The sequence below is a fragment of the Apium graveolens genome, chromosome 3, assembly GCF_009905375.1.
Source record: "Apium graveolens cultivar Ventura chromosome 3, ASM990537v1, whole genome shotgun sequence".
NCBI lineage: Eukaryota > Viridiplantae > Streptophyta > Magnoliopsida > Apiales > Apiaceae > Apium > Apium graveolens.
This window is the reverse complement of record NC_133649.1, coordinates 277,174,526-277,194,802: the sequence shown is the minus strand read 5'-3', so window position 1 is coordinate 277,194,802 and position 20,277 is coordinate 277,174,526. Positions and strand designations below refer to the sequence as shown.

Below are 20,277 nucleotides of genomic sequence, written 5' to 3'. Positions count from 1 at the left end.
ATCAGAAGATACATGTATAGATTCTATGACTGTCCTTGTTCTCAGATTGTACACTCTGAAAGCTTTGACAGTGGATAGCCAACAAAAATGCCTTCATCAGCTTTTAGATCAAATTTGGTAAGCTGTTCTGGATGAGTTTTGAGAACAAAACATTTGCAGCCAAAAATTTGAAAGTACTTAAAATTTGTCTTCTTTCCCTTCACCATCTCAAATGGTGTTTTTCCATGCCTCTTAATCAATGTTGCATTTTGTGTGAAGCAAGCAGTTTGCACAACCTCAACCCAGAAGTAGGTAGGGAATATTGCTTCCTCTAACATGGTTCTTGCAGCTTCCATGAGAGTTATATTCTTACTTTCAACAACTCCATTTTGTTGTGGAGTTCCAAGGACAGAAAATTCTTGTTTATTTTCTTGTATTTACAGAACTATTGCATAGAACTGTTCTTTAATTCAGTTTCATTATCACTTCTAATGACCTTCACTTTGTATGTTGATCCTTTTTCCAGATCTCTCACATGATCAAGAAGAATGGATGGAGATTCATCCATGGTGTGTAGAAAATACACCCATGTGTATCTTGTATATTCATCAACAATTACAAGTGCATACCTCTTCTTGTAAATTCACATAACTGTTAGGCCCTTAATCAACTGTAGAGGGGGATGAATACAGTTAATACAATCTAATCGACAAAGCTTCAATAGAATCAACAGTTTTTATATTAACTGATAAAAACTTATTACACATGTACTCTCTCAAAAGGATGAACAAATATCCTTGAGAGCTGCTAGGTTATGCGAAAGATATAACAATGTCGCAATTCTTATAGCATGAACTTAATCCGTGCTTTATTTAGAGCACAACTACCAATGTATAAGGAATCCTATTCTATTAACAAAAAGGAAACCTATACAATTGCTTCTGGGATAAAGTCCTTCACCGCCTTGAGTTCTTGTTTCCTTTTCCTCCTCGAAGGTCAACTGATGTGACAAATACTGATTTCATTATCTGTTGATATCATCACCCGTTGATATCCTATCATCCATTGATATTTCATCATCCGTTGATGTCATCAACATCCATTGATATATAAGTTCTGATGTGAACTTCTGATAAGTTTCTGTTTGATATCATTAATTGCTCCTAACAATCTCCCCCAACTTGTTCATTATGGAATTATGGACAAGTTCCAATTGATGATGTCAAAACTATCTAAATGCAGGAATCAAGTATGCATATTCAATCTTGCTTCAGTGAATATCAGACTTTAACTCTTCATCCTGAACTGCTTCTTTAACTTGTGCAATGTGAGAGGTTAATTCCACTTCCTCAGCTCAGAATGCTTCCAGGAATCTTCCTTCTTTGAGCAACTTGGATAATTTATGCTTTAATTTAATTTTCTTCAGTATCAAGAGCTTGAACTACTGTATAGATTAAATTTATCAGAGTTTAAGATTTAGATTCCTTAGATACTGACTCCAGCTTTGACTTTAGACTTTGAAATCCTTGACTTTTCTTCTATCTTCTCCTTTCTTTTAAGCTTCATGTTAGCAGTTCCAATAGCTTGTGATCTGAGAGATCTTTCATCTTCTGCCTGACTGTTTTCCCTTATAACTATACCTCTAGTTGGTCTGTTAGAAGGATCATATTCATAAAGTACTTGAGAAACAACAGCAATATCAGCATTTGCTGTTTTCATAGAATTTTTAATGTCTTCCTCTCTTTGCTTTAGCTGTTCAAGATCAACTCCATGATTTTCTTTTGCAAATAATCTTTTACTCACCTCAGAATCAAATAATTGAATTTTTGGATCCTTGTAGAACAAAGTTATCTTTCTTCCTTTAACTTTCAGAGTTTGAAGATATTGACTTGCTTCAACACTAGCTTCTTTCTCCAGTATACCTTGGTCTTCATCAGCAACAGTTGTGACTTGTGAAGATAGTTGCATTTTAGTAGTCACAGTTAATTTTTCAACTCTTCTTTCATTCCTCTTGCTTCCTCTTCCTTGTCTAAACTGAAATCTAGTGATTGCTTTTGATGAACCACTAACTCCAACTAGCTCGTCACCTCTTTTACTTTTGCTCTCCTTCTGTTCCCCCTTATTACCTCCATCAAGATTTTTATCATCAGTACTTATCAATGACAGATGTTTGCATTTATATTTAGCAATTTTCTCCCCCTTTTTGGCATCATCACCAAGTAGTAGAGAAATGAATCAACTCCATTAAATTCTGTAAGTTGATCAGATATTTGATCTTGATGATCTTCCAATCTAGCTTGACTGGCTTCAATTGCAATTTGTCTGGTAACTATTGGTGAATTTTTTTTCCTGAATTTCCTGATGAGTAAGCAGCTTTGAAGCAATCAATGATTCTTTAATCTGATTGATTTGAGTAGTAGTTGCTTCATGAGTTGTGTTAAGGATCTGACAGCCAAAGTTGATGCTTTCAGATGATTCAACACATCAAGATATTGTAATCTTCTGTTTTGCTAGTTTCCAGATGTTCAACTGTATGTGTTCTGGAAATAGGGTATGTATTATCTTACCAATAAGCATTGCAGAGATTATCAGAATAATCATGCTTCTTCTTAGCATCTAACTCTTTCATCTTCTGTTCTCTTACATGCATAGGCATATCTTCAGGAAAGTAAAGGTCATCCTTAAGATCTAAGATAACATTATATACATGAATTTCTTTACCATCATTAGATTCTTCAATAGCAGCTGGATCTTGCACTAATTACTGAACTGTATCACCAGCTTCAGTATGTAGACTATAATGAGAAATTGGTGCAACATATGATCAGTGGCTTCAAAAGCTTCCACACCTTTAGCAGTTATCTCCACATCTTCAAATATTGTAGATAAATGAATTGAAGCTTCAAGATTAACTTCCAGGAGCTCAGGTCCTGTAGAATGCTGTGGTGATTCTGAAATAGATGAATCCTTATGAATGGACTGTTGTGCTACTACATCTTCAGCAACAACAGGGATTTCCTCAGGTGATGGAAAAGTAGAATGTATGGACTGTTTTTCAACAAAAACATGGATTATCATATGTGGTGGAATAGTAGAATGTATGGACTGTAAGAAAGTATCAGTACTTAGACTTGCAGGGGAGATTAATAGCCTTTGATACATTAGAGTTTTCCTGAGATTTAACAGACTGTTGTTCAGCATCTGTTCCTTAGTACTCTGAGCATCTGCAAACATATAGCAAATAAAACTTAATCTCTCTATTCTTTTACAGTAGTTCACTACTCCTCACACCACACATCTCATGACTTTTAATAGTCAGAGCTTCCTCATAAGGATTACTAAATCCTATCTCTCATCTACCTCTCCTTTTGCCAGGAAGGATCCTGCCTCTCTTATATTCTATTTTTCTCTCAATCTTTTCACATATCTCACAGAAAAAGGCTTAGAAAGATTATCCTACAGAAATAAGAGGTGGCTAAAGAAGGGTGATCTGTGATCATACAACTAGAGGTAGTCCTTAACTAAGGTCTAGATGTAATTATGTCAACATGATTTATATCATGAAAAGCATACTATAAATGCTAAAAGAACTAAATCAGTATTTAAGATAAATGCTGATAAAGTAATACCAATATTTATACCTTGTGAATTCACAATTAGGCTCATAGGAGCGACTGTGGTTATGACAGTTGTTGTTCATCAATAATGAGAACCTCCATTTGAATTGGAGATGATTTGATCAGGTTACTATCATGTACCATGATCTCAAACCTTGTTATTCTTGCAAAGAACTAACACTTGAATGTGTTTATTTAAAAGCTATCACAGAGTCTTCAGTAAAAACTTATGAAACCTCTGTGTCTCTGTTAGTATCATTAAGATCTACCTCAACAAGTAGTCTCTAACCAACTAAATATTTTTTCTGAGTGGTGAACATAATTCAAGAATTATGTCACTTGATTTTTGACAACATTTGAGAAAAGAATTCAAGTAGTTTCAGTTGTGAGAAGAAATTTAAGATATAAGATATATGAAATTTGAGATTGAGTGTGGACAACTTTCTTGATAAGAAAAAGAAAGTTTCAATAGATTTTGAATAGTAAGCATCACTCAAAGATTATAATTCTTAGTGATTAAGAATTAAATCTTCCTTAAATTTTCCTCTTTAACAACAATTACTTCCTGTAGTGCTCAATCTATACTGAAGTGGTCACATGAACTTAAACAGAGATTAGTTTATTCACATGCACTATAAAAAATATCTGATGTTTAGCATGAAGTACTGATTTGAATTTAACATTTAAGAACATTCAAGCACAATAAGAAAGTAAACAAGTAATCACTTAGAAAGAAAAAGAAGCTTAAAGATTTTCATTAATAATGAATAAACAAAGTACAAGATTTTATAGAATTTTAAGCATAAAATCCTAATATAATCTAACTACTCGGATTTCTTCTACTTCTTCGCCGCTCGCTCCGCCTTCATCCCCTTGTGATGATAAATCCTGCTCATTGTGCCTGCAAGAGAGATGAATATTCTCTTGCAGCTTAAGAGCTTCTTGTCGAGCACGTTCTTCCATCTCAGCCCGAAGTTCTTTTTGAAGAAGAACCTCTCCAGTGAAGAAGTGTAGTTCCAACTGATCATCCCAAGAGAGATGATTATAGACTGAACTTGAACTTCAGTTGGATGGTAGATTTCACCACGAATATGAACCTTATGTCCGTATGGGTCAAAGTATATTTTCTCATCACTAGGATTAAGGATCAGTAGATAACATCCACCGCTACGTGTGTAGAACTGAGGTCGAACCATTTTGATGAGTAAGATTGTGAATGGAATGATGAGAATGTGATGAGTTGAGTATAAATAACGCAATGAGAAGATTTTTAGAGTGGAGGGTTATATTTATAGAAAAGAAAGTAGAAACTGAAGAGACTCTTTGATTGACCAAACAATAATTAGACATAATAAGCATACACCATTACGCGTATCTACGCAAGCAAAACGTAATCTTTCTCTTCATATTCCTATTTTCGATGTAAATATCAAGTATCAGCGGATACTTGCATCAGTAGCTAACCCATTTAAGCAATTAAAAGATATTCAACTCACTTACTGATTAATTAAAAATACTGTTAACAATTTATTTCGAATAAATTCAAAACAATCAATGAAGTATAACAGTCAATCATGGTTTGACCATTATCAGTATCTTAATTACTGGTATCAAGATTTATTAACTACTGACATAAACTATTGGTCAAAACAAGTCTAACTAATAACAAAGTTTATAAGCATAATCAGTAGTTCAACATGCAATTTTCACATAAGATCATTTAACACAGTTTGTATGTTATCATAGCATCAATCATTTAGCACAAAAATCAGTCTAGCGAGTACTAACACATAATAAGATACCATTCTTCAAAAATATCAGCAGACTTAATTATTAGAGTTTGAGAATTATCCCGATATCATTCCCAATTCATTCACCAATCTTGTGAATGTGACTTCACAGAGAGGCTTGGTAAATATATCTGCTACTTGCTAATCTGTTGGAACAAAGATCAATTCCACTGTACCAGCTTCCATATGTTCCCTTATGAAATGATATCTGATGCTGATGTACTTATTTATTGAATGCTGCACTGGATTTCCTATCATTGCAATAGCACTTTGATTATCACAATATATAGGAATAGATGAATAGTCTAACCCATAATCCAGCAGCTGAATCTTCATCCATAGAATCAGAGCATAACAACTTCCTGCAATAATGTATTTTACTTCTGCAGTTGAAGTGGAAACTGACTTTTGTTTCTTGCTATACCAAGAAACCAATCTGCCTCCAAGAAATTGGCAGCTTCCAGAAGTGCTTTTCCTGTCTATTTTGCATCCTGCAAAATCAGCATATGAATATCCAATTAGCTTAAAGTCTGAATCTCTAGGATACCATAATACCAGATTTATGGTGCCTTTGAGATACTTAAGAATTCTTTTCACAGCTAACATATGAGGTTCTCTAGGGTCAACTTGGAACCTTGCACAGAGACATGTAGCATACATGATATCAGGTCTACTAGCAGTCAGATATAGGAGTGAGCCAATCATACCTCTGTAGTTAGTTATATCTACTGAATAAGCTGTATTTAAATCTAACTTGGTTGCAGGGGCCATGGGAGTTGATGCAGTTGAGCAATCTTGCATTCCAAATCTTTTGAGTAAATTCCTGGTGTATTTGGATTGATTTATGAAGATTCCTTCATTAGTCTGTTTGAATTGTAACCACAGAAAGTAACTCAATTCTCACATCATACTCATTTGATACCTGGAACGCATTAGCTTTGCAAATCTCTCACAGAGTTTATCATTAGTAGATCCAAAACTGATATCATCAACATATATCTGTACTAATAACAAATCCTTACCATGGTATTTATAAAAGAGAGTTTTATCAATTGTACCTCTTATGAAACCATTCTCTAGAAGAAATAGAGCAAGTGTTTCATACCAGGCCCTTAGAGCTTGCTTCAGTCCATAAAGTGCCTTATCCAGTAAGTAGACATGAATCTGGATACTTTGGATCAATGAACCCTGGAGGCTGTTCAACATAAACTTCCTCTTCGAGTTCTCCATTTAAGAATGCACCATTCATATCCATTTGAAACACCATAAACTTCTTGTGAGCAGCATAGGAAAGAAAGATTCTTATTGCATCTATCCTTGCAACTGGAGCAAATATCTCATCATAATCAATGCCTTCTTGTTGTGAGTAACCCTTTACAACCAGTCTTGCTTTGTTCCTTGTAACAATGCCCTCACTATCAATTTTATTTCTGAACACCCACTTTGTGCCAACTATAGATCTGTTCTTTGGTCTTGGCACAAGAGTCCAGACTTTGTTCCTTTTAAATTCATTGAGTTCCTCTTACATTGTTGTGACCAGACAGTATCTTGCAAAGCTTCTTCAACCTTTTTAGGTTCATTTTGAGATAGAAAAGAATGATGGAAGTTGACTCCTAGAAGAAGAACCCCCTTGATCCATGAATTCTCTGTTATTTCCTTGAGTAGTACCACTATTATTTCCTGATGCTCCCCCTGAATCAGTGTTCCCATGGTTATCAGTATTTGACTCATCAGAGTTTGAGGAAGATGAGTCTGATGATCTTTCTACTGATGTTTCTTGAGTTGAATCACTTGCAGTAGTCTCTGGATTTGAGTCATATTGCTCCCCCTCAACATATGCTTCAGTGTTAGAAGAATTTCCACTGTTCTGTGGAACCTCAGAGCTTTGAGTGATATCAGGATATACTGAATCAGAGTCAGGATTTATAAGTTCAGCATAAGGTACTTCATTTTCAAATCTCAACTTGTCATGGTCATCTGCATCTTCTAGACCTGTTATCTTCTTGTCATCAAAAGATACATGTATGGATTCCATAACTATTCTTTTTCTCAGATTGTAAACTCTGAAGGCTTTTGTAGACAATGGATATCCCACAAAGATTCCGTCATCAGCTTTTAAGTCAAACTTGGTAAGCTGCTCTAGATGAGTTTTGAGAACAAAACACTTATCCTTTCACCATAACAAATGGTGTTTTTTCATGTTTGTTGGTCAATGTTGCATTTTGTGTAAAGCAAGTAGTTTGCACAGCCTCAGTCCAGAAGTAGGTAGGCAATCTTACTTCTTCTAGCATGGTTCTTGCAGCTTCTATCAGAGTTCTATTCTTTATTTCAACAACTCCATTTTGTTGTGGAGTTCCAGGAGCAGAAAATTCTTGTTTTATCCCCTTGAGTTTGTAGAACTCTTCCATAGAGCTATTTTTGAATTCAGTTCCATTATCACTTCTGATGATCTTCACTTTGTATGTTGATCCTTTTTCCAGCTCCCTTATATGATCAAGAAGAATGGATGGAGATTTATCCTTGGTGTGCAGAAAATATACCCATGTGTATCTTGTATATTCATCAACAATCACAAGTGCATACCTCTTCTTAGAAATAGACATAACATTCACTGGACCAAAGAGAATAACAGTGAAGTTGATGATATGGTTCAAGAATGGAGGATTCAGTTTTACTCTTGAAAGATATCTTCCTTTGTTTGGCTTTCTGGCATGAATTACATAAGCCATCAGGAGTAAACACTAGCATTGGACAATCCTCTTACAAGATCTTTCCTCACAAGTTCATTGATATTGTTGAAGTTGAGATGAGAAAGTATTTTATGCTAGTTCCAGCTGTCTTCCACAGATGCTCTACTCACTAAACAAACTTCTAAATTATCAATTCTTGTGGAGACCCTAGCTTCATATAAACTACCATGTCTCACACCAGTCAATGTGATCTTGCCATCAGACTTACTGACAATTTCACAATGCTCCTTATAAAAGTGAACATGGTAACCTCTGTCACAAATTTGACTCACACTCATCAGATTATGCTTGAGTCCTGCAATCAGAGCTACATTTTCAATGATGACATTTCCAATTTTGATTTTGCCATATCCCAAGATTTTTCCTAAGTTGCCATCTCCATAAGAAACGCTTGGGCCAGCCTTCTCCTCAAATTCTGATAGTAGGGATTTATAACCAGTCATATGTCATGAGCATCCACTGTCCAAGACTAGATCATTCCTCCTGTCACCTTACAATCAGTAATTTGAATCATTTAGTGTTTTTAAGGACCCAGACTTGCTTGGATCCTTTGGCCTTTTTAAGTTTGTTAACATATGCAACAGAAGACTTCATATCAGAATTTATGTTAACATTCTTACTATCAGTATTTATACATGCAAAAATAAATTTTGCTTTAACTAAAGAGGGTTTCATTTTATAAAAATTATAATACAAACTGTGATACTCTTTACATGTATAAATAGAGTGTCAAACATTGCCACAATGAAAAAAAAGGATTCCTGTGGTTTATATAACTATTATATTCCTAAACTCTGATTTGGAAAGAACAACTTTTATCTCTTTATTTTTCCTGCAAGAATTAGTAAGATGATTAGTGTTACCATAGTTTGAACAAGTCTTTCTAGGTGCAGTAGGAGGAGTCACATAATTTACATTCTTATTAACACCTACCTTGCCTATTCCTAGTTTTCCTAGACCTTTTCCTCTTGTCTTTCATGTGTAAGTCCTTCAGCTTTTGCTTAAGCTGTTTCTGAGTCATTGAACCAATATTCATTGAATTTGTGTGAACTTGTTCACTCTTTTCAGTAGTTAAGTTTGATCTAGGTGCTGAGGTAGTACCTTCCTCATGGATTGATTTAACATTATTAGCACTTGAATTAAACTTAATGGTCTTTATTTGAACCTTATTCAATTTGGCCTGACTATCAATTTTTATTGGTTCTGTTTTCTCAGTTTCTTCTCCACTTTTCTTATCAGAATTAGATCTAGCTGAATATCCTAATCCTGATCCCCAACAACCATTTTCTAAGATTTTCTGAGTTGTATTTCTTGAGTTAGTCCAAAGTTTAATGACTTCTCTTTCTTTAGCTAGCTCCTTTTCTAGATAAACATATTTTTCTAACAATTTTTCTTTAACATAAACAACATTATCTCTTTCTTTTTGAATTTCTAGCATGGAAAGCAACTCAGTTTCTAGGTAATCATTCCTTTTCTTTAGCATAGAGTTTTCACTCTTGATTCTTTTGTTCTCTAAGGTTTGATCCCTAAAACTAACATGGAGAGACTTAAGAAATAATCTTAATTCATAAATATCATCAGTAGCAAATGCAAGAGTAGACTGAGGTACCTTTAATTCAGCATTGTTAGCCTCAACATTAGCATTCATATGAGAGAATAATTGATCACAGCATCTGAGTCTGATGAATCATCCCAGTTTCTCTTCTTTAAGATCAAAGCTTATTTCTTCTCAGCTCTTGGTTTTCTGTAGTCAGCTGCAAAGTGTCCAAGTCCATCACAGTTATAACATCTCTCTTTTGACTTGTTAAGTTTCCCAGATCTAGCTTCCTTCCAATCAGTATTTCCTCTGTTGTTCCTCTTATTAGAGTTTGAGGAACCAGAACCTTTTCTGAAAAATCTTCTCCCTTTCTTGAAGTTTCTGTAGACCATCTTCTTGAAGCTTTTAACCAGCAGGACAACCATTTGATCTCTATCTTCATTGCTGTTATGATCACTGTCAGTATCTGATTCAATATTAGAATTTGAGTCATCATCAGAATTTGATGATTCAATATTTGAACTAGAAATTATGGCTTTCCCTTTGGAGTAGCTTTTCCTCATAACTTTCTCCTTTGGCTTCTCTTCAATATTGAGTACAACTGGTCTAGCTTTTGATCCTTTTCTCTTGCTCCTTTGCTCCATCTCTAGTTCATGAGTTTTCAGAACTCCATAGATCTCATCTAAATGTGTGATGTCAAGTTGATAGTTATCCCTGATTGATGTGACTTTAAAGTCTCACTTTTCAGGGAGAACAAGTAGGAACTTCAAGTTTGAGTCCTCCAAATCATATTCTATGTTGACAAGGGATAAGTCTTTCAGCAACTTCTGAAATCTATCATAGATCTCAGTTAGGGACTCATTGTCCCTTGAGTCAAAGTGCTCATATTCTTGAGTAAGTACTGTCCTCATGTTCTTCTTAATAGCAGTTGTACCTTGACACTTTACTTCTAAAGCATCCCATATCTCTTTTGCCATTTTACATCCAATGACTCTATTAGACATAACACTATCAAGACTACTGTGCAGGATATGTCTAACCTTAACATCCTTCATGATAGAAGAGATATCTTCAGGAGTATAGTCCTTCCTGTCTTTGTCTATCATCTTCTCCGATTCTCCTGTAAGCGAAACATCTACCTTTATTGGTTTATGAGGACCATCATAGATCCTGCTTAGGTATTCAGGATCCGTGGCTTCCAAGCACATGGCCATCCTGACTTTCTAGATTGGATATTCATGTATCTTCAGGATAGGCACCTTGATTGCTTCATACCTACTCATATTGCTACTTATCTGTGATGCGGCTGAGGGTTGCGACTTCGGATTCTGTGTCTCTTCTTCTTTGTTTGCCATTGTAGATTGATCTTCAGATCTTAAACTATTTGTACGTTAACAACAAGCTCTGATACCAATTATTAGGCCCTTAATCAACTGTAGAGGGGGGGGGTGAATATAGTTAATACAATCTAATCAACAAATCTTCAACATAATTAACAGTTTTTATATTAACTAATAAAACTTATTACACATGTACTCTCTCGAAAGGATGAACGAATATCCTTGAGAGCTGCTAGGTTATGCGAAAATATATAACAATATCGCAATGCTTATAGCATGAACCTAATCCGTGCTTTATATAGAGCACAACTACCAATGTATAAGGAATCATATTCTATTAATAACAAGGAAACCTATACAATTGCTTCTGAGATAAAGTCTTCCACCGCCTTGAGCTCCTGTTTCATTTCCTCCTCGAAGACCAACTGATGTGACAAATACTGATTTCATTATCCATTGACATCATCATCCATTGAAATCATCATCCGTTGATATCCTATCATCTGTTGATATTTCATCATCCGTTAATGTCATCAACATCCGTTGATATATAAGTCCTGATATGAACTTCTGATAGTTTCTATTTGATATCATCAATTGCTCCTAACAATAACATTGATTGGATCAAAGAGATCAATATGAAGTAGATGATATGGTTCAAGAATAGAGGATTCAGTTTTACTCTTGAAAGATATTTTCCTTTTCTTGGCTTTCTGGCATGAGTCACATAAGTCATCAGGAGTATATACTGCATTATGCAATCCTCTTACAAGATCTTTCCTCACAAGTTCATTGATGTTGTTGAAATTGAGATGAGAAAGTCTTTTATGACAGTTCCAACTGTCTTCCACATATGCTCTACTAAGTAGACAAAATCCTGATCCATTAGTATTTGTGGAGACCTCTGTCATATATCTGACTCACACTGATCAAGTTATGCTTGAGTCCTGCAACCAGAGCTACATTTTCAATGATGACATTCCCAATTTTCGAGTTTGCCATATCCCAAGATTTTTTCTAAGTTGCCATCTCCATAAGAAATACTTGGGCCATCCTTCTCCTTAAACTCTGATAGCAGGGATTTATAACTAGTCATATATCCTGAGCATCCACTGTCCAAGACTAGAGAATTTCTCTTGTTACCTGTAATCAGTATTAAAATCAGTTAGTGTTTTTAAGGACCCAGACTTGCTTGGATCCTTTGGCCTTTTTAAGTTTGTTAACATATGCAGCAGAAGACTTCATATCAGAGTTTATGTTAACATTCTTACTATCAGTATCTACACATGTAGAAACATATTTTGCTTTATTTAAAGAGGGTTTCAGTTTATAATAATCATAATATAAACTGTGATACTCTTTACATGTATAAATAGAGTTCCCCATACTACCTACAATGAAAACAAGGATTCTGTGATTTATATCTAATTGTTCTATTTCTAAACTCTGGTTTGGGAGGAACAATATTTATCTCTTTATTCTTCCTTTAGTTTAGTAGTGTCAGCCTTAGTTTCAGCATTTTCCATGAGAGCATAGTTAACACCATCATCTGTATCTAATGACTTATCCCAATTTTTCTTCTTTGTGATCAAAGCTTGTTTCTTCTCAGCTTTTGATTTTCTGCAATCAGCTGCAAAGTGTCCAATTCCATCACAGTTATAGCACCTTTCCTTTGACTTGTCAAATTTTCCAGATTTTAGTTCCTTCCAATCAGTATTTCTTTTGTCATTCCTCTTATCAGAGTTTGAGGAACTGGAACCCTTTATGGAAAACCTTTTCCATTTCTTGAAATTCTTGTAGACTATTATATATGGAATTTCAGACATGACAGAAGAAGTTCACGGCAAGAACGAGATGGCATGTCAAGACGGGAAGATGAGAAAGGCGTCCTGGACAACTTCAATAGAAGTAGAAAGCATCTGAGAACAAGACTCAGTTCAACAATTTCCGAGTTAATAGGCGAAGGACCAGGCATACATATCCACATGATCAACAACCATAATTCAAAATAGAGAAAAGAAAGGGGATTTGGAGAAAAAGAAGGGATGACCAAGTAGATAAGGTGAGGCTAAGGAAGGATAAATAATAATTGGAATAACACAATTACCAAGCAGCAATATTCATGATTCCATAGCAACATCAACTCGAGTTCTTCATAAAAGCACACATACATTACATCCAAAACCTTAACCTACAAACACATGTGTAAACTACTTTACTCTATAATGCCATTTGATATTGTACATTAGCTTAAACTCATTGTAAATGATATCATTTATCTAGTGGATCTTATTTTTGGTTGGGTACACAATCCCGCCCACTGGTTTTTCCCGTTCACGGGTTTTCCACATCACCAATTTCTTGTGTCTCATTTACTTTTGTTGCGTTAATTTAGTCACATCAATATAAACGTATATCAATCTATCCTTAGCATTTAACCTCACTAATTTTGGTAAAAACAATTGGCGCCGTCTGTGGGAAACTTGTTAATGATTTGATTGACACATTACGATGGCAAACGATGGAGAACAAGTTATGAACCGAGGAAGGTGAAGCTGAAAATAATAAAGAGATGGTTGCGACATTGAAACAGTTGCAAGACGGAATGGAGAAGATGCGTTCTGAGAATGAAACATTGAAAGAAAGAGCTGACTACGGCCAAATCAAGAACTAAGACTACTGACAAAGAAAACCATCCCAAGCGTGATTAGGCATTTGGACATGGATGGTGCAAAAGATTATGATCAACATAAAGGATCAACGAATGAAACAGATGATTTTATTGACATAGAAGACATGGAGGATGCGCCAAATAATGATGATGATATAGAAAGGAGGCGTGACGAGCAACGATATGATGATCGTCAAGGAGAAACTAACAGGAGAAGGGCACGACATAGGAGTACTAGATCCCGAAATCAAATCGCAGAAGAATTTAAAAGAGAACTACAAGAAGTGCGAGACTTGATTGAAAGGATTCCTGGTGTTCCAAAACCGTTAAAGAAGGTGACCCCAACAAGCTACGCTGATTCGCCTTTTCATGACAAGATTGCCTTGGTAGAAATATCAAAACATTTCACAGTGCCGCAGATGAGACCATATGATGGAACTAGTGATCCCCTGGAACACATTGCACAATATAAACAACGAATGTTCATGGTACCAATTACGCGTGATTTCAAGGAAGCCTGTATGTTCAAAGGTTTTGGTTCTACACTATCAGAACCAGCTTTACAATGGTTTGTGAACCTTCCACATGGAAGTATCAAGACGTTTGCCGATTTAGTAGACGTGTTCAACATACAATTTGCAAGCAGCCGGGTGTTTCAAAAAAGCTACCAGCGATTTATACAAAATTTTCCAACAAAGTAGGGAACCATTGCGTGATTACTTGACGAGATTCAAGAGAGAAAAAGTGACCATCACCAACTGTGACATCCCTATAGCTATTGAAGCCTTCAGAAGGGGGTTGGAACGGGAATCTCCATTGTATGAAGAGCTGATAAAATATCCTTGCAGAACAATGGATGACGTGCAAGCCAAGGCTATGGCGCAAGTAAGACTAGAAGAAGATATAATGGAAGAAGACGAGAAGTACTACAAACCATCGAGAAAGATTACGACACCAAGATCTAGGGATTACAAGCCCTATACAAGACCCACCAGGGATGAAGTCTATGTCAACTCAACACGAGAATCTAACAAATGGAAGAGGGAGGAACATAGCGACTGGAGAAAGGATCCCAACCTGCCACTAACTTATGACAGATACGGCTTCACTGATAACGCCTACTGGCCATGATAAAAGAGTTCACCAAGTTGGGGGGGGGGTATAGCCAAGTGGCTAGTGAAGAATAACAAGCCTAAAATGAACCCGAATTTCAAACTATGGTGCGACTATTATGTAGACTACAAACATAAAGCTTATGACTGCGTGGCCTTGCGTAAAGAGCTACAATTTCTGACCAGGAAGGGATATCTCATGGAATTCATGACATCAAAGAAAACATCTTATGTCAGGAAGGATGTGTCACCTAGAAAGGACAATATGACACCATTAAGACAGGCACCACCTCCACCACATCACAAGGTGATTAACTTCATCTCAGATGGATCAGAGATATGTGGATCAACATATTCACAGGCTAAAAGAGCATCCAGAGAAACAGACATACGAGTCACACAAGTGGGGGTTGGAAATGACACGTCTGCTGTTCTTAATGTTTAACGAATCAGACAAAAGAAACGTACATAAACCACAACAAGATGGGCTAGTTATTTCACTACCCGTGGGAAATTGCTTAATCAAAAGAATATTAGTGGACAATGGGAGCACTGCCAACATCATGATGCTTAGCACACTAACACAAATGGGATTGGTGGAAAGTGATATGATCAAGAAATCGATGACTTTAAAGGGATTTAGTGGTGAGACAAAACGCACGTTGGGGGAAATCACATTTCCAACATCTACCGAATGAGTCAATCTCTTGGAAAAATTATGTATAATCGATGTAGGATTCGAGTTACAACATAATCATGGGAATGCCTTGGATTCACAACTTAAAGGCAGTGCCATCCACATATCACCAAGTGTTAAAATTCCCAACACCAACGGGAGCCCAGGAAATAAGAGAGGATCAAAACATGGCTTGTGACTGTTACATGACATGTCTGAAACCAACCATCCAACATCATGGGAATGAGATGCCTGTAGCTACAATTACAGGACCAGAACGCTTAGCTGAAGTAGATTGAATACGGGAGACAAGAATGTGTTAATAGGGGACGACCTCTCCCCAACAATTGAATGCTAACTTGGTAAATTTTCTAACTACGAGGTTGGATGCTTTTGCATGGGAACATGATGACATAACAGGAATAGATCCAACTGTCATCACACACAAGCTAAACGTTGATCCCAGCTACACACCTGTTCAGAAAAAATGAAGGAAGTTTGCAGCAGAAAGAAACAAGATAATAAACGATGAAGTGGAAAGGCTTATAAAGGCTGGGATGATTAAAGAAGTCGACTATCCTGAATGGTTAGCGAATGTCATCATCGTACAAAAAAAATCGAAAATGGAGAGCTTGTGTTGATTACACAGATTTAAACAAGGCTTGTCCTAAAGACCTCTATCCACTACCTCATATCGACACCATGGTAGACTCAATGACAGGTCATGAGTTGCTCACATTCCTAATGCATCGAGTGGCTTTAATAAAATTCGAATGGAACCATCTGATTGTGAAAAGACGGTGTTCATAACGGACTAGAGGAATATATTGTTACCTAGCCATGCCTTTTGGACTAAGGAATATTGGGGCTAAGTTTCAAAGACTTGTCAACTAAATGTTCAAAGATCAAATAGGGCAGACGATGGAAGTCTACATTGACGACTTGGTTGTCAAGTCTGTTAATGCAGAAATCATGTTCGCGATCTTCAAGAAGTATTTGAAATACTAAGGTCATACAACATGAAGTTGAATCCATCCAAATGTAACTTTGCCGTATCATCAGGAAAGTTTCTTGGACATATGGTGACAAGGAGAGGAATTGAAGCAAGTCCAGAATAAATTAAGGCAATTTTCGAATTGAAAAGCCCATCGAATGTCGAAGATGTACAGAAACTGACTGGACGAGTTATAGACTTGAACTGGTTCATTATTATGCTCGTCAGACAGGTGCAAGCTTTTTTACGATGTGTTGAGAAAGAACAAAGGATTCTTGTGGTCGGAAAAACTATGAGGCTGCTTTAAATGACTTGAAAATTTATCTAACTACACCACCACTTTTGTCCAAACCTATTCAAGGAAAGGACTTGTACGTGTATCTATCTGTAACGGATCAGTGCAGTGAGTGGTGTCATTGTAAAAGAAAGTGAACGTGCCCAGTCGCCTGTGTCCTACGTCAACAAGAGTTTGGTAGATGCGGAAATAAGGTACACGTCTCTTGAGAAATTAGTACTTGCATTAGCTATGACTTTCACTAAGTTGAGACATTATTTTGAGTCACATAAGATACATGTCATAACGAACTTCCCTTTAAAGAACGTATTGAGTAAACCTGATTTGACGGTAAGAATGGCAAAATGGGCAATATGAGTAAGTACTTACGACATCACGTATGACACAAGGACTGCGATAAAGTCACAACTCACAAGCGATAAAGTCACAAGCTTTGGCTGATTTTATGGCTGATTCTAGTCCAAGCTAAATGACAGATGCTTAGCAGGAGTTTCAACAAGTTCTTTCAAGAGTAGACGTGAAGCCTTGGACATTGTATACAGATGGGGCATCTAATGTCAATGGAACAGGATTGGGGCTTGTCCTCAAATCGCCACAGGGGGATATAATAGCTCAATCAATATGCTATGACTTTAAAGCCACTGAACAATGAAGCTGAATATGAGGCATTGATCATGGGACTCAGAATTGCTAAAGACATGAAAATCAAAAACATTGACGTCAACTGTGATTCGCTACTCATTGTTAATCACGTCAAGGGGTCTTATGAAGGCAAGGATCACAAGTTGGTTACATACCTGGGCATCACTAAAGGGTTAACCAACCATTTCGACAACTTCAGCATACAACAGGTTCCAAGGGAGAATAACGTGTAAGCTGATGCATTAGCCGGATTGGGAGCTTTATTCAAAGGTTTAGATTTAAACAACATCCCAGTGGTCCACATCATGAAGCCTGCTATGAAAAGGCCAAACCTTGAATCTTGAGTAATTACCCTTGATCAATGTGATGACAATATCAGTGAAGATGCAGACAGCTGGATGAAGACATAAAATGAGTACTTGCAATTTGGAACAATGTCAACCAACAATAATGAAGCAAGGATTCTCAATATGAAGGCGTCAAGGTTTACAATTATAGATGGGGAACTATTAAAAAAATCTTCCACGGGACTACTACAGAGGTGTCTGCAAAAGCATGAGGCAGATATGGTGCTAAGGGACACACACGAAGGAGAATTTGGGAAGCACACTAATGAAAGAAATCTGTCTTTAAAAATTTTATGCTTGGGTTATTATTGGATGATACTAAGACAGAATGCCATAGACTATGCAAAAAAATATGACGTTTGCCAACGACATGAACCTGTCATACATCAACCGTCTGAGCATCTTAACATGTCCATTCCATCTTGTCCTTTCATGAAATGGGGAATGGATATCGTGGGAAAAATGCCACCTGCACCGGGATAGAAGGTGTTCATGTTGGCCATGACCGATTATTTCTCAAAATGGATTGAAGTCGAGGCATTCAAGCAAGTGACGTCAAATGAGGTAATTTCATTCATTAAAAGACACATTCTTTGCAAGTTTGGTGTACCATCCGAGATTATATATGACAATGGATCGCAGTTCATAAGTGATAAGACTGAAATGTTGTGCAAACGTTGGAACATTAGTCTGATTAAATCAACACCAAGATATCCTCAAGCCAATGGACAAGCTGAGTCAAGCAACAAAATCATAATCAATAACTTAAAGAGACTGATTGACATCATGCAAAGGAAGATGGGCTGAAGAACTGCCTTGGGTGTTGTGGTCAGGACAAGACAACTCCAAAAACATCCACAGGACAGACGCCATATAGTCTAGTCTACGGCACTGAAGCTGTGTTACCAACAGAAGTCATGATGCCAACAACAAGATATGGGCTCTTCACAAGTGACTGCGAACAACATAGAATTGTCACATGACAAAGACACTGTGGATGAATTGCGAGAGATGGCAAATATTCGCTTAGCATCTTATCAACAAAGGGTGCCAATACCTACAACAAACATGTTCACATAAGAACTTTCCGTGTTGGCGACATGGTGCTAAGAGAGACATTCCAAAACACTGTGAACGTGACGGTAGGGAAATTTGCTGACACTTGGGGAGGCCCTTACTTCATTGATGATGTCTTAGGACATGGGGCTTACCGGTTGTCAAACATGGACGGGACGTAAGTGCCACAAAGATGGAACGCTTTGCATTTAAAACTTTATCATGTGTAAAGTTTTTTATTTCATCTTTTTAAATTTCAGTTCTTAGAAGTCGTTGATCAATAAGTTGATTAGGACATAGTTAAATGTTGGTAGTTGCTTGTGTTCAACATGATGTTGTTTGCTGTTTATCATCATTTGCCTTTGATGAATTATTTATGAAGGATCGATTTTGTGCTTAACTTGCCATGATCTACTTTACCATGTGATATGATTATGCTTACATGTTCAAGTTATTAGCTCGAATTGTGACCTAAGATAATATATGTATGAGATTATGTTTGCTCAATATTTTCGATCATGCACTCCATGTTTCTTTATGTTCGTTAAAAATTTGTATATAATAATAAAACTTACGAAGGGCTAATCACCCAATTACAAATTTTGTTACCCCACGAATGTGGTATACACTTTACGCATATAATACAAAAGACTACAATAACAGTGATTATAATGACAATGATAGTTACACATATTTATAACATTCTATGAATTTATATAACTACTCGGTGAGTTTCAAGAGGGAATAAGGCCTTTTAACCACCCTACGTGTGATGCCCTCCAAACCCGGGTCAGAAGTTTGGGGTTCACAACATACACAATATATAAACCTGTATATGAAATATTATATGTAATGACCTATCTTTACACCATCACGGATCGTAACAGGTTAAAGTATGAAAACAAGCCACAATCTTAACTTTTATTACATCGTACCAAATCCCAACTAGTTTAACTTACAACTGATAACGAAATTATTCTTACAAGCTTGCATATATTTATATAATTTAAAGCTTCTTCTAGCTCTATCCAACTCGTACTGGAATCCTAGCTCGCACATTGGACTGGGAAACCTTGCTATTAATCATTTCCTTTTTAACTGTAGAATACATAAACAGATTCGAAAGAGTGAGTTAACTAGCTCAACAAGTCATAATAACAATAATTGAGGTTAAACAATGATCAAATGAGATGATTCAAAAGAATCAAGTTTCTTGTTAAACAATCATTAGAATTGGATATTCATTTTAAATTTTAAAACCAAGATTAGGCTGCTGATCAGTCACGCACTAACCCCGAGCAAGGCACACAGCTCTGCTCTATAAACGGGATCCAAGGCACACATTGGCCTTATTCAACCATGAATCTGGTCCACATAAAGAAAACTATCCAATTCTAAAACAGTTCAGTATGATAAACAATATAATTCAATAAAGCAAGATCATAATCAAAAGTGATAAAACATTTGAATA

At 36.3% G+C, this 20,277-nt stretch overlaps 1 protein-coding gene across 1 annotated transcript; it reads left to right on the top strand.

Moving 5' to 3' along the window:
- Window positions 1-17,837: 17,837 nt before the first annotated feature.
- Window positions 17,838-18,233, top strand: LOC141715056 (uncharacterized). Its single transcript, XM_074518543.1, has one exon. The coding sequence runs from the start codon at window positions 17,838-17,840 to the stop codon at window positions 18,231-18,233; it is 396 nt and encodes a 131-aa protein (XP_074374644.1).
- The last annotated feature ends 2,044 nt before the right edge of the window (window positions 18,234-20,277 follow it).